Source organism: Merops nubicus, unplaced genomic scaffold, assembly GCF_000691845.1.
Source record: "Merops nubicus isolate BGI_N331 unplaced genomic scaffold, ASM69184v1 scaffold19593, whole genome shotgun sequence".
Classification (NCBI taxonomy): domain Eukaryota; kingdom Metazoa; phylum Chordata; class Aves; order Coraciiformes; family Meropidae; genus Merops; species Merops nubicus.
In genome coordinates this window covers 35,573-62,160 of record NW_008599837.1, presented here as the reverse complement: position 1 = coordinate 62,160, position 26,588 = coordinate 35,573, and the positions used below count along the sequence as shown (strand labels likewise).

Sequence of the window (26,588 nt, the reverse complement as noted above, 5' to 3'; positions counted from 1 at the left end):
GCAGGGTAGATGCTGCTTTTGCCTGGGCCAGCCGGTGCCTTTGCTGTGGCCTTCCCCAGGTGCTTTCCTCCGTTTAACCAGGTTTGCAGTGCCTGGTGAGCGTGTGCCATGCTGTGCTGCCAGCACCACGCTGGGCATAGGTTGGGGTGGAGAGCTGCCCTTCAAAATTCCTGTGGGAAACAGCTCTGCAAAAACCCACCATTGGAGGTAGTTGTGAGGTAGGGGTATTGCCCTTCCTACTATGGAAAAACTCCCTACTCACTCTCTGAATCCAGGCCACAATGTTTCTCTGTCTTCCAACAAAAGCCTCGTGCCCCTACCCCCACCCCACTGCTTCCTGCCCATCTGCTCCCTGGGGCCCAGACAGGCCCTTAAAGCCAGCTCCACAGCCACTGCTGGGCAATGCTTCACACAACCAATTCCTGGAGGTGCCTTCCCCCTTCCTCAGGCACTCGTCCTGCTGGGACTCCCAGAGACAGCCCTGTGTCTCTGCCACATCCAGCAGAGCCTTCATCATCTCAGCGACGCGCCACAAAGCACCAGGCACTTCTTAGAAACATCGTCATTTATTGACTTGAACAACTGCCACTGCAGCAGCAGCGTCTTCTGCTCAGATGTTGGTGGTGTGGCTTTTTTTCTTTTTTTTAAATTTTCTTCTAAGGTATTTTAAAATGGAAAGAAAAAAGATTAAATGAGTTTATGGTACTGAAAAAACAGTTGAATTCGTTATAAGAGGGCCCTTGTTGTAATCCCTTCACAGCGAACGGCACGGACTGGAGTAAGGGAGGCTGCACCCGTGACATGGAGGGAAACCGCAGGGCACTGCTGCCCAGCTGTGTGCTGGCCCCACGCCTTCCCCGGGGCCGGCTTTCAGGCACAAGGACTGACTGCCCATCCCCACGGGGCACCCTCGGTCCCTGCATGGCAGCCTGTAGCCATCACCCTCGTCTGGAGGCTCTGCTTGCTCTGCGCCAGGCTGAGGAGAAGGGCTGCTGCTGGCCGGGCTGGAATCTGCCAGCTCCCAGCTCAGGGCAGGCTCCGTGGCAGCACCCTGGAATAACAGGCCCTTTCACTCCAGATCGTGGCTGGGTTTGTCTTTGGGATGCTTCACTTTCTTAAAGCTGAGCGGGCAGAAAGGTGAGTAACAGGCAGTAGGAAAACAAATCGACTAATGTAATGCTAAAGCGGTAGCTTCAAGCTCCTGGGTTAATATTTACTGCTGAAACTACAGGAGTTGAGAACACAGTGTGCGGCTCAGCTGTTTGAGAAATGCACTGGAAATCATGCGTCACATGCTGCTGATGAAAGAGCTTTGAAACACTGGGAGAGGATAACGAGCGTCTACAAGCGAAACGTGTACAGCTGCAGATACGCAAGAGCTGGAATCCCACCACCATCCCTGACAGCTGAAGGAACCGAACCACATACACAGAGAAACTCACGCCAAGCAGAGGGTAAAGCGAGTGCTGGAAGCCACAGCAACACCCTGGCTAACACAGGGAGGGGGCGGTTTGTAACTGAGAGGCAGAGGCTTAAGGACAGCAACCCAACAGGCAGGAGGATTTGGTAATTCTGTCTCCTGCAAGGCCCAACACGTCCCTTCCTTCTCCATAGCGAACATTACAAACGGCAAAAACCGTTCACAGGATATCATACAAATGAAAATCAAACAAAACACATCATGGGAAAGAGAGAAACATGCAGCATCCCGAGAGGTAACGGGAGCAGCATGACAGCACAAGCGGGCAGGCCAATCTGAACGCACCACTCAGGCAGAATCCATCAACTTTTTGAACCGTCTGCAAAACTGAAAACAAGGGTCTCCTCCTAATTAGTGTTAATTTGTTAGAACTTTCCAGACACTTTCAAAATGTGCCTTTGCAAGAATCACACCCCCCAACCCATCACCCCAAGGGCCCCAACAAAGGAATCCGCTCCTGATCACTGCCAGAGTCACGGTTTGTCTTCAAAGACGCTTCGCTTTTTTATTCTTATTCCTCTTCCTCTTCCTCCTCTTCTTCCTCCTCTTCCTCTTCCTCATCGTCATCTTCATCGTGGCAATGTGTGATTTCCTGAGGTGCCTGAGGGAAGAGGTTGGGCGGTTTGATCTCGCTGATGGAGCGGGTCAGCTGATGCCGCTTGTAGTCAGAATCTTTAAAATCCACCGAGGTGCGATTGCGCGTGGCCATCGGCGACTCCTTCTCATTGATGTCGACGTGTGTGTGCTCTACGGTGGACTCGTGTGGCATCTGCACATGTAAGAGAGAGGGGAGATCGCAAGGGGCCTTCCAGTCCCCGGGTATCTCCCCAAGACAGGTGGAAAGTAAACCCCAGAATATGACCCTTCGGCCCACGGTGCATCAGATGCCACCCAACCTTCCGAGGTGCCGTTCCTGGCACCTGTGACTTGTGGAAGTGTCAATGAGCACAAGTGCAGACACCTTTGGGACCCCTGTCCACCTCCCTGGGCTCTGCAACTCACCAGGACGTGGGCGGCTCTGAAGAGGTAGCTGAAGGGGTAGTAGAGGAGGTTGATGAAGGAGGCTGCATAGAGATCAGCGTAGCGCATCACCTGGCTGGCAAACAGGGTCTGTCGAGAGCCGCTGCGGAAGAGGCTCCCCATCATCCCATAGCACATGTCCATGTCATGGGTCACTTTCTGCAAGCAAAGGGCACGTTAGATCCAGGGCCGGGCAGGCAGCAGCGTGGAGCCACCACAACGCTGAAGCAGAGCACACTGAGGGCTGGGGGCTCCATGAGATCTGCAAGGATCTCCAGCAAGGCTTTATGTGCTCGTATCCCGTGGCATCAGAGCAGGGCCGAGTCCCAGATAACAGAGGGGAAGGCAGCAGCGGGGTCAAGGCCAGCACTTGCCACAGGCCAGCCCCCCCAGGGCTGGCTGAACTAGAAGCTATAGTCCCTCCAAGCTTGTGTGCCCGTGCCCCGTCCCGCAGCAGCGAGCGCTGTCGGTCAGTGCTGCTGCGTGCGTGAGGAAGGAGACCCTGTTCCAGACCAGGCTGCCTTTCAGGAGTGCCAGTGACACCAGTGAGCTACGAAGCTCCTCCGTTTGCATCCACAAAGACAGAAGTGCTTTGCCAAGCCTGCCCTGCCCACCCAAAGGCAGAGCAAAGCAGTTCAGGGCTGAGCAGTGTGCTTGGGCTGTCAAGGCCTTTGGGATCCAAAAGGATGAAAAGGGATTTTTATGATTGGTACCTTAATGCGTCTCTGGATGGAGCTGATGTCAGGGCGTTCATTGCTGCTACTGTCCAGATGCCTAGTTACAGGCGAGAAGGTAAATACATGGTGTGAAAAGCTTTTCAGAACCAGATGCTGTGGGATGGGGGCTCGGGGGAAGGAGGCTGGTCTGGAGGGGAAGGTCGGTCTCATGGCAGAGCCCGGACCTGAGTCAAAGCTCTGGCAGCAGTGCCATTAACCCAACCCCAAGGTTTCGCCAGAGCCGCTTGTGAGCTGTTGCTAGGCTGGGAGAGGCAGCAGGAAAGTTGTCGCTGTTTGAACACTCACTTGTATAGCTCGGCCAAGAAAATGTCCAGACTCTGCAGCTCTTCAAAAAGGGCTGGAAAATCCAGAAAAGAAAGGGGGGAAAAGGTAAGTTTAAACTGTTGAAATGAAAAGGGCTGAAAGCAAACCCACCATCCTGCCTGCTCCCCCTCCATGGTGGTGGAGGGGCCCTGCACCAAGGAGCATGGCCTCTCACAGCCACTGTGCAGGGAGAGGGTCCAACAGCACTCTGTGCCACTGGCAAAGCTTCAGGCTTGGTTTCTGGATGCCCCTTTTGTTTTTGAGGCTGAACCTTTGCAGCCCTCACCAAAATCTTCCAACCAGCCATGGGGTAACTTGCATAACCCCCAGACCTATTTACACACCAAAGGGCAAACCTGGGAGAAAAGCAGTAGCGCTGGATGATGGGAAACACACAGCACTTTGTCAGTAGAGCAGCAGAGGGAGCAGAAGGAAGGAGGAAGAAGCAGCTGGTGAGCAGGGACTACCTGCAGATGGGAGAGCAGTCATGGCTCAGGCATTACAGGGAGAAGAACCCAGGTGTCTTATCAGATACTTTTTACCAGAGAAGCCACGGCTCCATACGGACAGAAGAGTTTTTGGGGTAGGGTTACAGATGAGGAACAACTCAACCCCACCCAGCTGCAGCTTCTCCCCTGGCCAAGTCAGCACACAAGCAGCCTGGGAAAGAGCAGAGAAAAGGCCTGGGACCCTGAGGGCAGCCCTCGGAGAACAGCCCCAGCTCCTGCCACCCTGGCCTGGGGTTTTCCGGGCTGCTGACCGCTTTTGTCTGTCCAGACGTGCAGCTCCTGCGCCAGCTCGGGGATCACCAGGAAGGTCCTCCAGCCTTGGCGCTTCTTGGATTTGAGGATGTCTCCAAAGATATGGTCTCCAATGTACAAGATATCCTTCCCTTTGGCCCCCAGCAGGTCACAGACTGTGTCCGAAGAGCCTGAGAGAAGAATGGCATGGCTCAGAATGGGGAGCCAAAAGGAAACATGGCTCATTTCAGAGGGCCAGGGTTAGAGATGGCACAGGTGCACTTTCCTCCCAGAAATCTCCACTGCTAAACATAGCCCCACTGCTTGGCCATGGCAGCACAGGGCACCGCCCACCCACCTGGAGTTCACCCAGGAGCAGCTTTGCCCATGCACACCCCCACATGTGAGAGTAATGGAGCCCTGAGCATCACAGACCAGCCTGCATATCCACCTGCTGCCCTTCCCTGGCTCAGGGGACCCTTCAAGTGTGGTCACGCTGGTACTGGGAGCAGCACCATAAGTACAGCTGGGAATGTTGCACTGGGCCAGCTGCATCTCCCTGAACACCACAAGCCCTGCAGTAGCACTTCCCAGATCCTCTCTAGCAGGGAAGATAAGGGCATCTGAGGAGGAACAGGTCCATTTCTTCCCTGCCTTTGGGCAGCAGTGATGATGGAGAGCTGCTGGTGCAGTGTGCAGAGGGCATGGTACAATGGGCTTTGGGAAACACAGCCCTGCCTAGCGCCTGGCACAAGTCCAGAGTGCCAGAGTGGCTGAAGGCCATGAGGGCACATCAGAGCCACTGCACAGCACAAGGAGGATTCTTGCCTCACCTCCTGAGTACACGATACCATGCTGCAGTGGGCCAGTGTAGGTGCCGATCTTCAGCTTCCCTGTCACCTGAGGAAGAAGACATTGCGTTAGCACAGAACAGTTAATGGTCTGGATGTTTTTTTCTGGGCTATTGGTACTTTACTCTTTGCCCCCCTCTCACTCCTAGAGGTGGCCTTCCACATTCTTTTCCTATTGCCATCTGTGGTACATTAGGGCAGCCAGCAAAGCCTCAAGCTCTGCTGTGCCCCAGGTGATGGGGCTGCTCAGGGGTTGCTCACTAAGAGGAGAAGCCAGCCGACCATTTCTAGGGCAGGTCCTGTCTAAACACTTGTGTTGCCCATTGCCACTAAAAGATATCACCGTGGAGGTGCACAAGCCCTTCCAGCCCTACAGGTGCCCTCCATATGCCACTCACCGTGTCCACCTGCCGCAACACGGTGCCTTCCCCAAAGAAGAGGGGTTTCCGTGCATCCACCAGGATCAGGTCAAAGTAGGACTGCCATGGCCGATGGGCGCTCCCAGGCTGTAAGGGCAAAATCAAACCCCAGAATCAGGCACAACACAACCACAGGGAGTTTAACCAGAGCGCCGTTGTCCACAGCCATAACTTTGTGACATGGCTGGCCCATAAAAATGCTCTATCTCATGCCTCTTATGGCATGATGCTGGGCTGCCAGCACCATCCCCTAAAGCACTGCCCTTCTGCAGCAAGCCATCCCAACCCAGCCTAGCAGTGAGGACTGGGGACGTGGTATGAGACAGGAGAACTGCCCTGAACTTCCACATCACAGCACAGCCGTCACGTAAAGAGATGCTGTAAATGACACCACTGCTCCTGTTGCAGAAGGTGACATCCAGTGTTGATCCAGACACATGTGACTTCGCAGCTTCAGCCCTACAAGGCCACACTGGTACATCTGCCAAGAGCGGGAAAGTGCCTGGGCTCTATTCCACAGAGCACAGCTTTGAATCACAGCCCTGCCCAAAGGACACTGGGCATCCACGAGCCCTTTCTGCTCTGTCTGAGATCAAGACCACAGCAAGGAGTTTGTTGAGCTATCAGTTGTGATGATTTTCCATATTCTGAAAATTTCTCCCTTGTCTACCTTTAGAGCACAGTGTGAAAACACATCTTTTGAGCGTCTCCCACTGGGAGACTGAGAAAGCAGTAGCAACTCAGCTCATGAGCTTCTCTCCAAAGTTTGCAGGGCTGAGTTTTGACCTCAAAAAACCAGAAAAAGCATGTGTAAAACTTTCAGAGTTACCACAGTCAAGACACAATCAGCCATAAATGTTTCTGCTGTTTTATAAAACTCTCTCCTTTCCATCATTTTAACAACATCCAAAACATTATGCAAAACTTCTGCGAAACCTGGCTGCAAAATGCCACAGCTAAAATCTGTTATCACTAAAATAATGTTATCATTAACACAGATTATTGTTTGAGACCAGATGATGCCTCTTTTCTCTTCGTTATATTGTATTTGCTTTGATCCTATTCAAATAGGACACGAAACAGCAAGTGTATTTTAACTAGATTAAAGCAACTAATCCCAGCCGATGAGGCAGGATTAAAATGCTTTCCAGCTACACAGATAATTAGGCACATCAGTTTCTATTGGAACTGCAGTCTAGAAACCACATACCTTTGGTCCATGTGGAAAGTCAAACAAGTAAGTCATAATTTTCTGAAAGACAGAAATAAAGCATTCAAAGATCTGGTTTTAAACATACATTTGTGTACTTTATAAAAACATACTTCTCTACTTTTCTCTTTTCAGATTACAGAACTTTATTTTCAGGATTTACACAAAAGTTAGCATAAGATTTGGAGACAATGAATGGATGGACTTTAAAGTGAACAGGAGCTAAACCAGGAATATTTGTAATCAAAGAACACATTTGCCTTCAGAAATCTGCACACTGCTACATGTATATCTTACAGAGCTTTAAAATGGCACATAAATCTTTGGATTAGCAGTGTTGCAGCATCCTGATATTTACCTGGAGTTGAAGTAACTGCATTTATTCCTACAGCACAGCAGACAGCCCTTTCTGGCTCTTTGACTGCTCCAGGACCATGACTTTGGTGATCTGCCTGTACTCAGACTATCTCACTTGAAAGGGAAGTTCTGCATTTTAGAGGATGCTGAAATCTAAAATGATTGTTGCTCTCTTTCAGCTTTTCAATTGCTGAGGAACTGTGAGGCACAGAGCGACTTAAGTCAGGCCCATACCAGGTCAGTAGCAGAACCAGGACTACAAAAAATGACTCAAGACCTAATCTGCATTCATCACTAAATAAACCTAGTTTAGAAAACACCCCATTCACCAACAGATGTCCCATACAAATGAATGGCTGGCTGTTGCTTATGCCATTATGCACTATCAGAACAATTCAAGCAGCACTTACATCTGTGTATTTGTAGTCGCTGTTTGTGACAAGAAACACCTTCCCAACTTCATTCATGCGGCTAAGCAGCAGTGGCAGCTTCCCCTGAAAACCAAGGGACATACAAAGTATAGAGATTCATCATGGACAAAACACTCTCAGCTATGATCCCACCAGACGAAACAAAGCAAATCAAACCATCAAGCAAGCAAACTTGTGTTTTGCACTGGCCAGAGCCAGGAATGCTGCTGGTCCGTCCAGGTAACACCCTTCCAGAGCACAGCCCAGGGGAGGACGGCGAGGGGGAAGGGCTCAGCAGGGCTGTGGTGCCTCTGCCAACCACAGTGCCAGGCACCCTCTGCTGCTCCATGACAGGCACTCTGGAGCAGCTCCTCCAGCTCCAAGACCGTTCCCAAAATGGGCCCAGAGGCAGGTGAAATCTGAGCTCACATGAGCTGCAAGTTGGAGCGCATTATAATTCCAACCTCAAATTAGGGAGAATTTATTCCTGGGGCTATTTTTATTGAATCATAAATCTCAGTCCATCGCCAGAGTAGCTTATTACCTCACAGAATGGTTTCCTAAGAATTTTGCAGACATGTAACAGCTTTAAAGTGATACGCTACCACAGAGCTCATCTAAACTAAAGAATAATTATACTGTAAGTGGTCCAGAGGGGCCCTGCACACTGCGGAGGGCAAAAGTAAGAGAATCACTGGAGCTTGCTCAGTTAAGACATGCTGCACACACATTTTGGGGCTATCAAGAGATTGCACGTCAGTGAGTCCTTCAGGATCCTCCCCTCAGTCCCTTCACAGTTAAATGTGTGTAACATTTTTGCTGGATGGCTAAGGGATGCTTCTGTCTGAAAACATGCTCATCTGTTGCTTTTTAAAAAGAGATCTGCTTGGTCAGAGAAAACGTCGTCAGGGAACACAGCTTCTTTCAACACCAAAAGAAACAATGTGAGCCTTGCCAGCACATTCACCTGTGTCCTGTGGTAACATTTCCTCTGGCTTTTACATTTTACGTAAAAAAGGTGCATGTGAATACGAAATCACGTGGATCACTGGCTCAGAATAAAGGCTGCGCCCGAACTTTCCACTTTGTCTTCGGTTATTACAATAGAAATCACAGCGTTATCTATTTTGTGATGTAGTAAAGCAAATCAGCATGTTTATTTCTTGCCTGCTTACTCAGTACAGAATGTCACGTAGCACAAGTGAAGTAACTTCACACTTACATCTTTAACCACATACTTTTCCAGATTCTCAAGCGTCTTTTCCTTGAGCGATCCCTGAAATAGAAACAACAGAACCCAGTGAGGTAATGGAAACTTATGATGCAAGAGACATCAAAGTAATGCCAACTTTCACACTTTAAAATGCTGTGAAAGTACAAACCAGGGCGAATCTGAACCAGTGACTCTAGAGATGAGAGGCTTTGAGTAGCAGGGACCATCACAAACTCTGTGATCCATCGATTCCCTCACCATGGTAAATAATCCACTTCAACAGCATTTTAACCCTTTCAGAAGGGAATATAATAGAAACAAACAAAAAAAAGATTTGCCATACCAAACAAGACAGTCAACGACCTGTCTCCAACATTGACCATAATGCTTTACTCATAGGCCAACTCCAACATGTATCACACAACACTGCATAAGGAAACAAAAATAGATTCCTGACTTCTGCATGGCTAAAAGGACAACCACAAGTACACCTGTGAGCAGAATTCTCCTGTGACTTTTCTCCAACCCACCCCAACAGACTTCTTGAATAAGGAAGAACAAGAAAATCAGATCTTTAACCAGATATTAATGCTCACAAAATATTATTCTAAATTTGTGCAAAAGCACGTGAAAAAGATGAACTGTCTCTCCTCTCTAAATAAAGAAGAGTTGATGTATTTCTATGTTTAATGCAGGTATTTTTCTGACAACATAAGATAGTACCAATGTAAACCATTTACAGTAAAATGCTGTTTTAATAATTAGGTCAATGTACAAGTTGTGGGCTCTAAAGGCAACCGCTCTCATGACATCACATTCTAAAACCTGTGAATTACAGCACAGAAATGGAATCTGGGCACAGCAGAAAGGAATAGGAAGCTAAGACACTTCTGTTCCAGTACTAGGACAGTCAAGATCTTGACTTACTCGTATACAACTGCAATTTATTATTTGCTCACTAGGCGGCAAAGCAGAGCCCTTGTGCAAAAGTAGAATAACATCTTAACTCATGAGTTATAAACTAGTCCCTCTAACTCAATGATAAATACAGACTCCCTGGGACGCTTGCAATCACCTTGTAATGAACCCAATCAACAGCATCTCTGACATCCTGGAACATACTCCTGAAGGACATGAAGAGGTCTCCATCTTTAAAACCTGTTTCACAGCTGTGAGGAGAAAGAAGAGAGATTGCAGTGATCAGTTGCATCAGGTAAGAAACATATCAAGGAGAGAGACAGTTCAAAATATTGTTTGGAGCTTGTGTTTTCATCTTACGATAACTGTTTCTTATTTATTACTTCACCGCAGCTCAGACTTGAAAGAAGGCTACAACCAGAGTTTAACAGGATCTGTGTGTTACCCAAGAACATTTAAGATTTTGGGATGCATGTTCCTTACTACAGGTCTGTGCCTTCACAGCAGTATTACAGCTTTTTGTGACTGCATCTCTTATTTCTCACCCACAGTATTACAAGAAGGAAAGAAGACTGGGACTGTGCAGTTTGCAGCATTTTACAAAAGATGACTGGTACTGAGAAACTAAGTGGAGTGCTGCTCTTTCTCCCTCTTTCAACACTAAAGAGGGGGATGCAGTGGAAATCTACTCAGTGTAATACTTGCTGCTGATGGGAACTACTTCTATGTTGAACATGAGAAATTTCCTCTGCAAGATACTGTGGAGGTATCTTTGAGACAGCCATGAGAGTTTGCATCATAAGAAATCAAGGAGGGTTAAACAGAGCTGTATTTATTCTAACAGCAGACGGATTGTCGGCACAAACAGCTCCTCTGCTCCCCGGTAAAATCCCATTAAACACTTGCCTTCCACTCACATAATATGCAAAGATGACCCATCACATGAGTCAGCAGCACAGCAGCATCCACATTTGCCAGTTCAAACCGCAGCTTGTTTTTGTGCTTATACCCCTTTGAAAGCAAGGTAAATACTCGTGCTGCACAAACAGCCACGCTGTGCCTCAGCATTTCACCCTTAAGTGAACAAAGTCCTGAATTATGACCCAAGGGACTTGTGGTAACTGGATGTGGAAATTTAGCCTTTCAGTTACAGTTCAAACACAGCTCCAACAGACACAAGTTCAAAAAGAGCTGTCTAGTGCCTGTAATCACCCTGTAATAAGTATGTGGTCTTAAAGCTGGCCCAAATACCAGTGTCAGTCAGTATGGTGATACTGATACACCCAATGAAGAAAACCCTCGTAACCAGTCTCTGCTGTACACACAGATCACCTCATCACCACTAAATTCTCTTAATGTCAACAGATTAAGAGGCTTGAATTTTTCCCCACCGAAACCACTTGAGGGGCCTCCACTAATATTAAGAACAGCTCCATCTTTGCTGCACTGCTTTTTAGAATAACAATCATACTGTACCATCAGCACCTCGAATCAGAGGGAATACATACCTAGTGTACCGGTCACAGTTAGTGAAGAAATCCACTAGACAAGCCAATAGGTAGGTCTCTGCAAAGAAACAGAGCAAGATTTTAAAACCAGGATAACATGATAGGGCCAGCAACTTTAGGCCCTGTGCCCAAAAGAAGAAAATTCATGTAAGGAGGTAACAGGTAAGTAGAGTACAACAAATGCAAAGCTTTACTGGTGTTAAAGGCACAGAAACAGGCCAGTGTTGGCTTACAATAGACTCACCTGGTAGATTGAATAATGTGTTCAGAATGTAAAACCTATCTGTGTCATCCCTCTGGATAAATTTATTTGGATATTGATCCCGTGTTTCAGGCCTGAGAACAGATAAGGTGGAGAAGAATGAAACCACAGAAAATAATGAGGATAAAAAGTGCTGACCTGCAAAATATAGTCATGGCAGGGTCCATTAACTAGGGTCTGTTGTGCTTTAATCAACACCCAGCTCTCCCACATGCACTAGTGGTGCAGGAGCAAAACTGTACCCACCAGCGTTCACTGCTGAGTCAGCAAACTGAGCAGAGCCAGCAGGGAAACAGAGTGGTCGAGAGTCCACAATGCAACCTTAATCCCCATGCTGCTGGCTATGAGGATGCCTTAAATCATCTGCACTTTCCTTGTTTGCTTATCTTAAACTTTCCCCCAGTTTCCATGTGTTGCTCTACACTCCCCAGCAGCTTTCAGCAGGGGGTGTGGGGCTGTGCTGCAGGAGGCTTGCCTGGGGCCCTCTGCCATTAATCAGCAGGGTGGCGGTGACTAAAGTTATTTCATTATCCTGGTTTCCGTTGTTTCTGGAGCCTCTGAAGATCACCTCTGACTCCAAAAGGGACTTGAGTGCATATATATGGGCTTTTGCTAAATTTTAACTTCTGGATGCAAGGAAGTAGTCTGCAATGACAAGGCTTGTCACCTTGGGGGCCCTGAGCTGGCTTGTGCTTGCCTTCCATCCATCTGCCCTGGCAGCAGGGGTTCGAGGGGATTGGCTGGGACACTCCAGGCACATAGCACTGTGGTCCTGTCTGCTTCCTAAAGCACCTTCTCGGGGGCAAAAGAAGTGTAAGCAGTCAGGGAAGGCTGCAGGAAATGGCAGGCAATGCCTCAGCTCTGACACCCTCAAAGGTCAGAAACACAATGGGGTAGAGCAAGTTGTTCCTTCATTCCTTCCCCAAGCCAACTCAGGCCCTCAAACTTTCTTAGCACTGGCTGTGGAGTTAAGTCTCACAGGGCACAGGTCCTCTCTGCTCCCAGCAGCCCTCACACAATGGCTTTGTCTTAACTGACAAGCTGCTAATGTTAAACTGCCAGGACAGGTGAACAGCCTCTGGGTTATCCCATCAACCCCTTCCCACACTACAGATACGCCCTTGCCAGCGTGGACCCTTCTGCTACAAACACCCTGGGCTGTTGCTGTGTCTGGGACCCTCAGTGCACACCCTGTCAATCCTAGAGCTGTAAGAACACCGATAAGGCATCTGCTGTCAGTGGAGTTCCCATACAATGACTCCACATACAATGGGTGTCCTGAGGATCAGTGACACAAAAGAGCAAATTAAGTCAGAAAGAAGAGACAAGAGTCAGCACTCACCCTCTGAGGAAATTAAAGCCATGTGCACACACAAGGAGGTTCCCATAGGCATCAACTTTCAACAGGTTTCCATAGTGAGTATCAAACACCAGGCCTCTGTTAAGAAAGCGATTTCAGATATGAAGCCAGCGCATTCAGTGGCAACCATTTTAATAGCAGTTCTTCCCAGATTAGCTCTAGAACAGCTCGCTCACTTGGAGTGGGACATCAGAACAGAGTTGCTGTTATGCAGATGTATACTGTCCCTTTTACCTGGCTGCAGGTGAACAGCATGAGGCCTGCATTGCCAGGGGAAAGGGGCAGCTGATCTGCTCTCCATAAACTTGCAGTCAGCACCGTTTGACCCAGCAGAGGCTTGGCTACCCACGTAGCAGGGACAGACCAAGGCCGCTGCCACAGGGTCAGGAACCTGACGCCTGTGTTTGTGCTTCCCTGACAGCCCTGCTTGACTGCAAGGAGGAGTGAGGTGTGATAAAGGGAGTTATCCCCTCTTCTGCATCACTGTCACAGACAGAGCCACATGGGGCATGTAACTGTTCCACAAAATGCTTTGGACATTCCTGGTTCAAATTCCAGCAAAACTCTGTCTCACTTATTTAAGTAGCCTGCATCTGGAGAACACAGCCTTCCCACAGAGACATCCCTTCTGCCCCCTCCTTGGGAGGAAGGCAGTGGACTTAATGGAGTTTTATCACAGGTTTGTGAATGGCTACTGTCTTGTTACAGGCGTAGGCACAGCCAGGACCAGTCCTGGTGTAAAATATGCTGAGAGGAGGGAAGGATAGAGGCTGCTAGACTGAAAACCGGAACTACAAGCCAACAGACCCTCTGGTCCAGTCTTTTGTAAAGAAGCTCCAAAGGAGTCAAAAAAGCAAAATCCATCAAATGAACAAGTGGAAACAACTTAAAGGCACAGAGTTAGCTCAAAAGCCTTGTCCTTTTTACCTCTGCTACCAAAAGACAAAATGTACCAATTTAGTAACTTGCACAATTGACTTCGCTTTTGGTGTTTGATTCATCTAGACAAGTGAACTGGATTGGCCCCACTTTTACTGCTGCTTACTGTCAGCTTAATTTTCAGGATGTCATATGCACCAGGACACTATTAATTAAAATCATTAAAGAGAAATGCTGTCAGATAGTCTAGCAGCCTCATGGACAGTAATGGCTCCTTCTCCCCTTGATTTACCACCCATCCGATTGTGTCTCTGCTGTCTTTGCTTTGAAAGGTTACTTTGGGACCATGTTTTCAGCAAACCTCTTTTTTTGCACACTCCCTCTTTGCTGGCACGGACTCATGTGTGCAAAGGCCCTCCACATACTGGAGCAGTCTGCTCCCTTCCCCATGATCTGTGGTCAGCCACAGGCTTCACAGGCACAACTCTGAAAACCTGGCTTCCCGTGTTGCTTATGAACTTTGCAGAACAAATATTCATAGCCTTGAGCAGGCCGGGTTGGTATCTGTTAGTCATTTACCTGGTAGGGAATGCAGGATCATACACAAAATTGAGCAGCTCATGAGGATATCCAATGGAAACTAATCTTTCTACGGTCAGGTCAAATCCAAGAGATTCGTATTCAGGGGATTTATACACTGTACCAAGATGAGATTTCAGTTAGAAACTTTGAAAACAGCTAGGGGGTTAAACAAGAAGGCAGTTAAAAGTAATGTACCCATTTACCCTCCTCCCTCCTCCGCATCACACGTTCCCTTCTTTGCTTCTGCCCTCCACTGCCTCAGGTCCCCCAGCCTGGAGACACGGTGGAATTAGCTCATGCTCCAGGACCACAGCCAAGTGGAGCCACAGTTCAGGTTTCAGCAGCAGAGTGCACCAGATGAAATATCCATCAGGCCATCACAGCTCTCTGCACCAGGAAAAATGTATTTCAAACTGCACCTCCTCTCCCTGCAGTCCCGTTAGGCAGATGCATGAACGCTCCATGTTCCACCTGCTCAGATCAGGTTTTGGTTTGCTGTGTTTTCGCAAAGCTGATGAAGAAACCAATAAATTTTGGCAACACGTATTCATGACTAGAAAGCCTGAAATTAATCACTGCTGTGCTACTGTTACTGCTCTGGATACAATCCCAATGCGTAGTATTGTATCCAGATTTCATCTACAGGAATCTATGTTTGCTGCAGACTAAGTTAGCTTGAAGGTAGAGCTGTTAACATATGACTTGTTTGTTAATAATAGCATATGGTACTGCGAAAATCTGTTAGCTATTACCCCTGTGCATTAAAAAGCTACTCTTTTAAGCAAGATTACTGTTCTCATATTTCAGAGGAGCTCCTCATCTGTGACCCGCACCTTAGCTCAATGCAAAAGAAATGCAGGTGTTAAGCCATTCCTACCATCAGGCCTGTCTTCTTTCTGCAAACAACTTTCCCATATACTGGAAATGTTACTGCTTAATCAGATTGTTAAATTAACATTTAAAAGAAAAGCTCTGTGTCTCTATGACAGAAATCATGGTGTTTCTCTGATGGTGTGTTTACATTTGCTGCATGGTGTTGTCTAAAATTTTTCTTAAGATGTAACAAGGTCAAATACAACCCTTGACTTAATGAGGGTTAACATGTGTTCAGGGGGCTCAACTGTCTCACTCAAATATTTCAAATTTAGCTGAGTGAAATACAAAAATGTGCAAGTTACACAGTAAGCTCATTAGAAGACAGACTGTTTTACCTGAGAGAGTTTTAGCACATCTTTGGGCCTCACAATATATATTAATACATTGTCTATACTGCCAGGTTATCACCACCATATATATACTGTGGAATACTGTATATACATATATAATATGTGTATATATATATACACACACACACACTCTTTGTCTGCTTAGACTGAGATGAGAAAAAAAAAACCCTCAAACCTACAAGAACACTGTAAAGGCAAGGACTATAGAAGGAAGGAGACTGTCAAAAGACTCAGATCATAGTAACAGTGACAGAGGGCTTCTGTATCTCTTAATCATCTAAAAAGCACCAGAACCCTAACAGTTAATTTTCCCCATTAAACTAACACCATTAAAAATGTACCTAAAAATTAAACCTGTAATGTTCTTAAACAGATAAGAAAAATCAATAAATCTGTTATCAAAATATTCAAGCATTATTATACCAATGGCAAACATCAACAACTTGATACGACATTCCGTGCATGTAGTCTCTTCTGTCCTTTAGGTAAGGAAGGGTTGATTGAGCTATAGATAGGAATCAAGCAAAAACTACAGCTAATAAAGAAAGGAGTGTCTGACAAGGCAACTCTGAGGAGCAAAAGGCACTTAGGTGATGAACAGCACTGTGAGAGTGACACAGGATCATCATCTGAAAAAAGGAATTCCTGATACAGAACAGTAAAGGCACTTCCCAGGGAAAATAGTAATAAATACACCTGTACATACTCTCAGAAGGTGAAAGCACTGCAAAGCTCCCTGTTATGTAAAGCAGCCTCCAGTTCCCCGCCCTACCCATGAAGCTGCTGCACTCCTCCTCGTTAGCTTCCTGGGAATTTGACCATGGAATTAATACCAACTTATCCATGAAGCATCACTCCCAAACAGAACACTTCTCCACGGAAACCCTGCTCTTTCTGAACTCACCAACCAGGGTGATGCTGCCCAGACACAACAAATCTCAAGACACACATTAGCATCAATTCTGGTCAAGCAGGAGTGGTTCATCAACTGCTCCAGTCTGCTCCAGTAGCATCTTCAGGGAAACTGTACAGCTTTCTGTTAAACAACCTGTGCATCTTGTAAACGCCTCCACCAGAGAATAGCTGTGGTGGAACATGTGGCCAGCTGCTCACAAAATGCCCTCACTCAATTTCTTCCTCTCTGTATCTGCCTCTCTGTCTTAGATTTCTCACTATAGGAATCCTTTTAACTTTCTGAGTCTAAGGAAACAAGCTGAAGTACCAGCATAAAAAAGGCTGAAGAACAGGTATCAATCTCAGCCTTCATTCATCCCAAGACTCTTGTTGAGGCAGAATTGGAACAAGATTAATCTGAGTGTTTCCTTATTGGGGGGCAGTTATTCTCCTTACTTCTCAAGCCCTAGATTTTGCTTCCTTGACATTTCTTTGAATAAAACCAAACTACTAGCTCATTCGTGCTTTAGTTCTTGCCCTATTTGTCTACCACTCCACAATATTTAGAAAATGAGAGCCTTCTCCTTGATACACTAAAATAGAGACCCAGGAAACTGAACTCCTGGAAACGGGAAACGGACAACAAACATTCTCCAGTTACCATCATCTTACTGTTCAAGATAAACTTTCCTCTAATTAGACACACAGTTGGGAACAAACTGAGAGCTCACTGAGCCCACCTGACAGCACCCTACACCATAGCACATGCTGCATCAACCAGAATGAGCCACAACCCACTGACATTTCTCATAAGCTGTGTGAATGCCTGTTTCAGTAACACGAGCTTCTGGGCAAACAAAGAATCTACGTCCTTCACAGCAAGTATGAACAGGCTAACACTGCTGCAACTACAGCAGCCCATTAGGGAAGATGCCCCAGTTATATGCATTACTAAATGAAAAAACATTTTGATATTTCACTCGAGACTGGTGTCTTTCTCTCTTATCTTCTTTACTTCAGGCATCCATGGGGAAAAGGAGTAGAGAGGAGAGATCAACTTTTTTTTTTTTTTCTGCAGCTGCATGATTAAAAAAAGCAGTTTTAAACTTTCCTGGAACATAACCCTCCATCAGACCTGGTTGCTGATACCACAACTGGAGATACTTTGTGTGCCACGGCAATACCATGAATTCAGCTCTTTGCCATCCAGTGTTCCCGTGCTTAGCTCTTTCACCCAGAGAAGGGCCCAGTCTTCAAGCATCCCCAGCTCTGGTGACAGCTGAAGAGGCAGAGCCACAAATCCATTTTCAGAGCATCTTTGCCCAACGCATGTGGTACATCAGTAAAACCAAAGCACATGTTACAACTTATTCTGATTCTTTTTTCTTCCTACTTGATGGCCATGGCTCTGCCACCATGCCAAGTCCCCAGCTCCAGAGGACCACATTCTTTTAACAGTCCGTGTTCCAACACAGGCAAATGCTTCAGCGGCGCAGGGCAATCGGCACCCAGCGCTCGGGGATTATGCAACTGGGGTGGAAAGAAAACAACCAAAGGTTTAAAATAAACCAGAAGCCAACTGACAGCATTTCAGGTTCCCCTTAATACCATCACTTGGCTTGACATTATACTACTGAAAGGTAAAAAGCAGTACACTAGGAGTGATCATTGCAAGCCTTCAGGTCTGTGATGAGTGCGGGTGTCCCTGACACAGTATGTGACAGGGGAGAAGCTGACCTGGAGCGAGCAGGGGTTGTGCAACAAGGTATGTAATTCTCATGCACATGTGTGGCTGTTTTTACCTTTGCTGCCAAGATACATACAGTAACAATTGTATAGCCTTCCTGAAAAGGAAAAAAATGAAGAAAAAAAAATCTCTAGAGAGGCTCCAGCTTATGCAAAATGCTGCTGCCAGGATTTTAACTCACATGAGGCAGATGCAGATTCAGAGTGTCACTCCAGTCTTGACGGAGTTACACTGGACTCCCCTGTTAAAAAAAAAAATCAGACTGATTTTAAAACTGCAACAGCTCTGTGCCACGTGGGACTGTATCTGCTGGAGCTCTGTCCTCTGGTAAGCTCAGAAGCCGGCCTGGCAGTTATTCCAAATACACTTAAAACTGATTTATAGAGGAGGCACAGTTGGTAATTGTGCATCCTGCAGGCAAAATTCTGTCCTCATATCCACAAAGCAGTCTTAGATCATCAGATCAGTGATCATTAGGAGGAAGAGGCTACAAGCACGCTGCCCACGTGACACAAACTCTTTGAGTTTCTCTCAGTCGCAGAGCAACTGGTTCAAGAAGGGGTCTCGTGTTCTTTTTGGGGCTTTGCCATTGTCCGTTCCTCAGCTGATGGCAGATTACTCCTTTCAGGGCACTCACTTTCTTTCACACCACAAAATGCCTGCATATGTAAGTGCAGGAGACTCAGGAGACTGAGTCAGGAATCACTCTGGGAATCTGAGAAGAGAATTTTGCCCTACATCTGATGGTGCTACCAGCGAGAGCCTCGCACACTGGGTCAGTCTGACATAGCACGTCTAAATTCAACTGTATGCTTTAACACGCTTATGCTTGGGCTTTTATGTGCAAAGCATTGCAGGATAAACTGGTACCAGACTTGCACATAGTGCTGTGCCATATTGCAGTGCACTGGTTTGCAAGCACACAGAGTAAGAAGATGAGACCTAGTCTGCAACTCACAGGTATGCACAGAGTAATCAAGAATAACTTTGAGATCCAATTTGCAGCAAATACAAAGCTGAACGAGTTGGAATGATGTTCCAAAAAGGACGCACACAAGTATGCAGACCTCCTAGGAGGTTTCTCTGAAAATAAATGGTTTAAGCCTGTTTTGTTTCAAAATGAGTAACTGGGGAAAACTATAGTGCATGTGATGGCTGTGTTTAAACTGTGAGGAAGAGAAGGCACTTCGAGGGCTGCCCATTTCTCTCCTTCTTCCTTCTCCACACACACAGATTTCAAATTAAGGCAGGGCAGCTTCTCACTAAAATGTAACATGGTTTCTTGCAGGGCTTGTTCATGCTTCTTGGAAGCTAGTCATGGATCATAGGAGAGAAGCAGGAGACAAAGTTACAACGACCACCCCTTTTGACACTGCTTGAGCCACATCAATTTTGTGAGATGTATCTGCTGTCTCAAACTGCACACCCGCAAGCCAGTCTTGCCTAGCCAATATATTTCCAACCATGATGGATGTGGTGCTTGTGAAAGTCCTTAATTGAAAACAATGACCACACACTGATTTCCCACACCACTGAAGCAGCTTTTAAGAAGCAGCTCCTCATCAACAGCATCCTGGGTTAGGAAGGAAAAGCTGGGCTCAGGAGGTTGCTGCAGTAACAGCAGAAGCCCGCAGCATGAGCTGCACCTCTGGGGAGAAACACAGAAGGAGGACTACTAAACAATGACATGAAGTCTCCATCGTCCCTGCCTCCCATTTTTACCATCTGTCACTCTGTTTTGCAGGTGTCCTCTCCTACAATGTCCTAGCACCTCCTGAAGCAGTTTCATCACCTCTATCAGCCAGCTCCTCGCTGGCCTTCCCTCCCAGCGGGCACCCAGGGAAAGGGCTTGCAGTGTCCCCAGAAACGCCCCTGCGCTGGCAGGGGACTTCATGGGAGCAGCTGCTTTCTGCAGCTGGTGCATTGTATGCTCTGACCCTTTGAGCACATACTGGCTCAATTCCTTCCCCACGCAAGTGCTGAGAGCACTGTCCATGATGTGGGCTCCCCTGTCCTTGGCCCTGGGCACTGAGGGTCTCTTGGGAATTGAAACACCTTAGTCTACACGCATGGTTTTGGTTGGCAGATGAAACTAACTGGCTTCTGACTTCCAGGTGTTCAGATAAGATCAGTATTTCTCAGGCAAGAGGTGATGACCTCCTCCAAAGGCTTGCAAAAAGCTTTAACAAACACTCAATCCTCAAAAAATTTTATGCCTTCTCTGGGTTCTCCAGAGGTCACACAAAGACAGATAAGCCAAAAGGCAGACAGATAATGCAAGGGGTTTAGCCTTTTCTCTGAAGCACAGGAAATGCAGCCCAATTACTTTGTGCTAAGTCTTGAAGAAATGAAAGTAAAGTAAGTAGAAATAGGTTATTTCAGTTGCTGCTTATTTCCTCAGTGAGTAAGGCATGCAAATCAGGCAGTTAGGGGCATTCATGGCCAGGTGGTAGCTAGTATCCAGATTTATATATGTCTCAGGCACAACATGCATAATTAAACTTGTGCAAATACATTTCTGAAATTACACAAACCTGACTTCAAGAGCAGGAACAAACTGCTGCTCATTTTAAATGTTGATCCATATTCTGAATTGCATCACGAATGAATAACGCAAGTATGTTTAGAAACATATTTCTATCAATGCTGTGCTGACAAAAAGTGCTTAGTTAAAGCCTTGAGGACCAAGATCGCCTTTTGCAACCCCATTCCCCACAACAGTACAAGTATCTATGCATCCTGCTTGATCAGCGTCTATCAAACGAGACACTAACTAGTACCTCAAAACAGGGTAGATCTAGCCCCAGAGATCTCCGTTCTGTCAAAATCTCCTTTGCGTACTGCCCCCAAGTTAGTGCCAGCTACTGCCAGGATTTCTGTGACCATCACGTCTCCACAGCCAACCAGACCACTGACTATGTCACACAAGAACCAAATACTCACTCCCTGTCACTTCTGATCAGCTGATGTGAAACTCCAGCTGAGAATCCAGAGGGAAACAGTGAGTGACAGTCCTGGAGGCGTTTGGGACACTGGACTTAATTAAAACAAACCCCACTGAAGCAACAATTCCAATGAAACACACTAGTTAAGTGTTGGGCAGGCATTTCTTATGCTGCCATAGTTTGGGGAAAGTTTGTCTTAACTGTAGGGCCAGAGGTCTGAGGATCCCCAGAAGTAACCAGGTAGTGAAAAATGCTATCTGACCTCTATATACTGACACCCTTTCCAGGTGTCTATTATCTTCATAACCTATTACAGAGTAATGACACTTTTCATATATAATTAGAGAAGAAGAGGATTTCTGTTCTAGAATATTAATGACTTCAGCTTCTGTGTTTTAGGGTCATTTCTAACCAGGGGAGGTCATGTCAGGCAATGTCACTGAAACATAACAAGAGGGAAATGGTAACATTGCAGGCTATGTTGCTCTCTGTGTTAAAATATTTCATTACTTACACAGGAAGGAATCTGAAACATCATGTTTAAGTTTCACACCTGGGTGTTAGCTTCCCTTCAGTTTTGACAGCAAGTCAGACTGCTCAGCTCTAACGGGAGCCCAGACTCACTCTTGGCTTGCACAGCCTGGCATGCACTGGAAACATGGCAGAGGAGTTTCTTCTCCTTGAGAACTGGAAACCCTGCAGAGGTGCCTGTGCAGGGGAGCCTCTACACAAACACGGTCAGCTGGCTAAGCAGTCCCAGGAGCTGGGGTAAGCACAAACCTCCAGCTCCCTTTGCCTTGCATTTCTCTTTCCAGAGACCCATCAAAGGTTACCTTGACTTCTGTCATGGCCTTTGCAGCCATTTCACTCCACAGCACCCTCACCAGACAAGAAAGGAGAAAGGGACGCTCCTGCTTACAGCCCTGGTTGCCTACAGCCCTGGTTTCAGCTCACCTCTGCCCACGCAAACACGTGCCTGCTATGTATGTGCCTCCCTACGTGCAGGGCCATGGAGCCGTGCATGTTTGTGCTCTGCTGACCCGGGAGCTCAGCGCCTGTAAACAAACTGATGAAGTGGTAAACGTGCCTAATTGTAACCACAAGAAATCCCAGACAAAACCCATGGGACAACTCATATGTTTTCAATTAGGAACCTAGTGAATCACTGACTTGCCATTTGTTTATGGACTCAGCTGAACTGTGACCACAAAGGATTTGTCTACGGTCAAAACAAGTTGAAAAACAGCCAGGAACAGACCCCAGTCCTCTTGCCTCTTGGGTTTTGATTTTAATCACTAGACCATAAATAAAAATGCACTGTATTATGCAAAGCAGAACTGCAGTATTTCAGCCTAGATTTAAATTGAGATTTCAAAGTGGCAAACAAACAAAATGGGAAGCAACAGTATGTTTTGTTTCTTTGAACTTACTCAACTTTTCAATCTGAAATGAGAAGAAACTGCTGCCATATTGATCATAATTTTCATTTAATCAGAGAAACCTTTTCAAACACAGAAGTGTTCTGTGCAGTAAGACAAAGCTGAGCTTTAAGCACACTTCAGGATTTAGTGTACCTTTTCTATTTCACCAGAAATTATCTATTTGTAGTGATCAGCAAACAAGAGCTCGACAACACCTCCTTAACTTTTGTATGCTTAACACACAAGCTGCTCTGCCGTGCACGACTAGCCAGATCTTGCACTAAGCCTCTTGCTGCCACAGATGTTTTTGACAGTAAATCTGATAACAGGAAGCAAGGTAAGAGTCACTAATCATCAGAGGGTTGAATCTTTTGGATATGAGCTTCAGTGGCTTCCCAGCACCCCTTTTCTGACAATGCCCAAATGCAGGGTTCTGGGTGGAAACCAGCATGAAGGCCCTGCAGTCCTCCACTGCAGCAGTGCCCACAAAGCAGCTACGCACCCACTCTGCAGTCTAAGAGCAATGGAAAATTCCTTACCTCTAATGCTCCTGCAAACATCCCCAAGTGCACACAGCACAGCTTTCAGCTCTAAAACCTCTAACCTGGAACCGTATCAGCTCCTACTCTACCATTCTGCATGCTAAAAGGATCTGTAAAGACAGGATTTGTTGTTGCTTCAAGGACTGACCCAGTATTGTACGTCCAGCTTGGCTCTGAATTGCTGGTTCTACACTCCAGGTTGGTTTTAGTGGTGTTTCTACTTGTTTTAAAAACAAAGTGTTGTCAAGTATCATCAGCTTTAACTCTTCCCAAAGCAGGCTTATTAGTGCTCTCATTGGTAAATTCCAGATATTTTTAGCTTTCTGCTGCTACACTCTGTTTGCCTTCAATGTAACAAAGATTAGGACTGTTTAGATATGCCTCAGAGGCTGGCAAAACAGAGCTTAGTGTTGGAAAGATTTCTTCTGCTGAATAAAAATGCATGGCTTGAGGTAACAACAGCAGCACTGAGGTCACATTTTGCATGTTGAGAGAAACAATTCAGACAGACTCTGCATTTCAAGGAAACTTCAGTTTGTCAATTTTAATAGTTGGCATAACATTCCTCTGCACTGGAATAATATTTTAAAGATGACTACATGATCACCTGTTCCTTTCTGCAATTTTTTCACAGTTTCTCTGACACATGAGAATCTTATTTTGTGCTTAACAAGTGGCCTTCACAATTTACCTCTCTCAGATACGAGCCCATTGGGAATCATAATCCCACACTGGAAATATCCCCGCATTTCCATGGAAACAAACTACTGTGCCAAAATAGGGGCTTAGTTCTTCAATGAAGTCTTCTGAACAGAGAAGAAATAGTTGCATGGGCTTCATGTTCAAACATAATTTGCTAGCATCTAAAACCAATAAGAAAATTACTTAAAGGTACAGTAGCCATTTATACACTATATCTAAAACATTATTCAGGTGTGTATCAGTGTCCAAACAGATGGAGCTTCTTATTTCTCTCCATATTCACTGTTAAACAGTGGACCTCAAAAACTCCACACTTGTTTAACAGAGTGTACCTGGGCTTACATGTAGCACAAGTGCCCCTGCTGTCAATAAGCCACACACAGAAGTTTTTCTGTAGTGCACTGAAGTATGGCATTCACAAAGCATTAGCACACGTGATCTCAGTTAAAGCCTTCTGTACTCTCAGCTTTAGTTCCTCCTACAGAGTAAGCTGTTCTTGTCATCACAATGGTATTTGCAACTTAATAGTACTTCTGTTGTGGTATTAAGATTACTAGATAAGGGAGTCTATTACAGTGAAAAATCCCTCCATATTTCCAACTGTCTGGCAACGACAAGAATTGCCCATTGGTACACTAACAGCCTGCTGACCCAGCTTGGTGTTAGTCTCATGGTTTTAAGGGCAAGAAAACAGAATATGTCAGCTTTTGAAACTTAACTTACACTGTGAAGCCTCGTTCTTTCAGCAGCTTCTGGCTAACGCTCTGATTCTTCAGGAATCCACAGACAGGAGATTAGCAGTTTGTCAGTCGGTGATTTACGGGACGGAGCAAGCAACACATGCTTTCTCCACTCCTCATTCCCAACACCAGCATGTGAGGTCCCACAGCTCCAGCCCTTGCTCTGCTCGTTACACAGCTTTAAATGGTCACACGCAGAAGAGCAGCAAGACAAAGACAGCAGGGGCAAGAGCCACTCCAGCACCACACTGGTGTTCAGAAAAACATCCCGCTCAAAGCATACTAGGAACAGTTTAGCTGCTCCATCTGCTTTCGGCTTTAAAACATTAATGGCTAAACCAGCCTCTGAAATCTGCAAAATCTGCACCTGTTAAACTGGAGATGTGCAAATGTGAAAAGGCAGACTGCAGGTGTGCCATACTCGAGGCATCTCCTTTTTTTTCTAGGACAGTTTGAAGGCTACTGTTGTCACATCTACCCATTCCTTTCTCTAGTCACCATAATATTTCTGTATGACACAAAGAATTGTGTTATCCAGAGAATGAGGAAAGAAGCAAAACTGCTTAGTATCTCCCCAAAAGAGCCTGAAAGCCTGCAGTCCTTACATCACAATGAAAATAAAGACAAACCTTTAACCCAAGCAGGAGAGCCTCATTAGAACATCTGTATTGGAGTCCAGTACCAATAAACAGACAGTAACAATATCTGAACAGAAGAATAAATATTTCTTTGTAGTTGCTTACATTACAAGCTCAGAAGCTTTTTGAAGTACTCAGCTCAATCTTTCATGTATAAAACACCCACGTTTATACTTTGGTTTTCATCTGTGCAATCCAGAAATTTTTTATACAAGGTACAAATCCATTAGTCTCATTTCTCAGCTGTGGAAACTGAAACAGAACACTGATACAACTCTGCTACAGTAAAAATACTACATCAATTGAAAATCAGTTCTCAATTCAGCTGCCACCTTTTCTCCCAGATGACATGCAGCAACAAGCCAATCCTACCTTCCGACCTTCTTTTCCACAGTCAACAGGTAAAGAAAAACATTTCAAAAATAAGCAATGTTTCCAGGACACAAGCTATATTCCAATCAGATTATGCTGTATTAATCATATGTGCACACTAACCCCCCAGTATTTTTCAAGCCTCATTTGCCCTTCTTTTTTTACTGAAACTGTTTTCAGCAGCCAATGATAATTTTATGATTGATTTCTGGAGAATATGGAAGCAGCAGCGATTTAAGTAGAGGAAAAGTATTCTAACTGAAAGCATCCTGCCTACTGATACTACATCTTCTCTGCCTCGGAGACAGAAGATAAAGCTTTCAACAAGGCCATAATTTTTGGAGGAGGGTAGTCACAGAGGCATCTTTTCAAGCACAATTGAGTTTGTAATTTTTAGTAATTCCCTCTCCATCTGCCAATGGCCCAGTGTGAAATTACAACCAGTTTGAGAACCCCACTGCTTTAGCCCTGATCCTGTCAAGGGACATCTATCCATCACCTCATTGTGCAACCTGCCCCATTTAAGACCTAGTAATGCCAAGGCCTCCTGCCTTACTTGGATCCTGACCTACTAATTACAAATGTAGCTCACACTGAGAAGGAAGCAGCCAAACAAAACTCTGTGAAACCAGCCTCTGTCTGCTGCACTTCCAATGGGTCTCACCAAGTCCTAGTCTCAGGTGAGTGTTGCAATGAAGGCTCTCTACTGACATACCTTTACCTTTCTTACTGCAATTTGCAGTAAACACAAAACAGAGAAGGCTGTGAATCTTTTGGATTACGTGACACAATTTCCTTCACCAAAGCATGGCAGTTTTGACAGTACTAGTAAAACAGGAAGGCAGACCAGAATTGTTACTGACTAGTGGTCTTCTAGTCAGTCAGGATGAATAAGCAGAGATGAATCATTCAGATAATTGAAGAAGCTATTTAGCAAACAGAAGTGCACTACAGAAGGACACTCAAATCTACCTAACTTAAGGATTTAATCAGGAATTTTTCCAAAATCCTCAGCTATGCCCTGACAGCAAACGGAGCCCTTCATGGGAGCTGGCAGAGCCTGGAGCAGGGCGGTTGCTCCCCAAGGAGCAGGGGAACCCTGCGGAACGGTA

The 26,588-nt window shown here is 45.9% G+C and overlaps 1 protein-coding gene across 1 annotated transcript in view; it reads right to left on the bottom strand.

Moving 5' to 3' along the window:
• Nucleotides 1–1,661: 1,661 nt before the first annotated feature.
• The window catches only part of NT5C2 (5'-nucleotidase, cytosolic II), a 40,491-nt gene continuing 15,564 nt past the window's right edge, over nucleotides 1,662–26,588 (bottom strand). The window contains exons 3-17 of the mRNA XM_008937542.1: nucleotides 14,247–14,364; nucleotides 12,771–12,866; nucleotides 11,411–11,502; nucleotides 11,167–11,224; nucleotides 9,816–9,909; nucleotides 8,750–8,803; nucleotides 7,528–7,611; nucleotides 6,761–6,802; nucleotides 5,530–5,637; nucleotides 5,114–5,180; nucleotides 4,301–4,471; nucleotides 3,523–3,574; nucleotides 3,214–3,274; nucleotides 2,483–2,659; nucleotides 1,662–2,249 (exon numbers count right to left, since the gene is read on the bottom strand). Coding sequence (XP_008935790.1) covers nucleotides 1,992–2,249; nucleotides 2,483–2,659; nucleotides 3,214–3,274; nucleotides 3,523–3,574; nucleotides 4,301–4,471; nucleotides 5,114–5,180; nucleotides 5,530–5,637; nucleotides 6,761–6,802; nucleotides 7,528–7,611; nucleotides 8,750–8,803; nucleotides 9,816–9,909; nucleotides 11,167–11,224; nucleotides 11,411–11,502; nucleotides 12,771–12,866; nucleotides 14,247–14,364 — 1,532 coding nt within the window. The 3' untranslated portion in view covers nucleotides 1,662–1,991. The remainder of the gene's footprint in view (nucleotides 2,250–2,482; nucleotides 2,660–3,213; nucleotides 3,275–3,522; nucleotides 3,575–4,300; nucleotides 4,472–5,113; nucleotides 5,181–5,529; nucleotides 5,638–6,760; nucleotides 6,803–7,527; nucleotides 7,612–8,749; nucleotides 8,804–9,815; nucleotides 9,910–11,166; nucleotides 11,225–11,410; nucleotides 11,503–12,770; nucleotides 12,867–14,246; nucleotides 14,365–26,588) is intronic.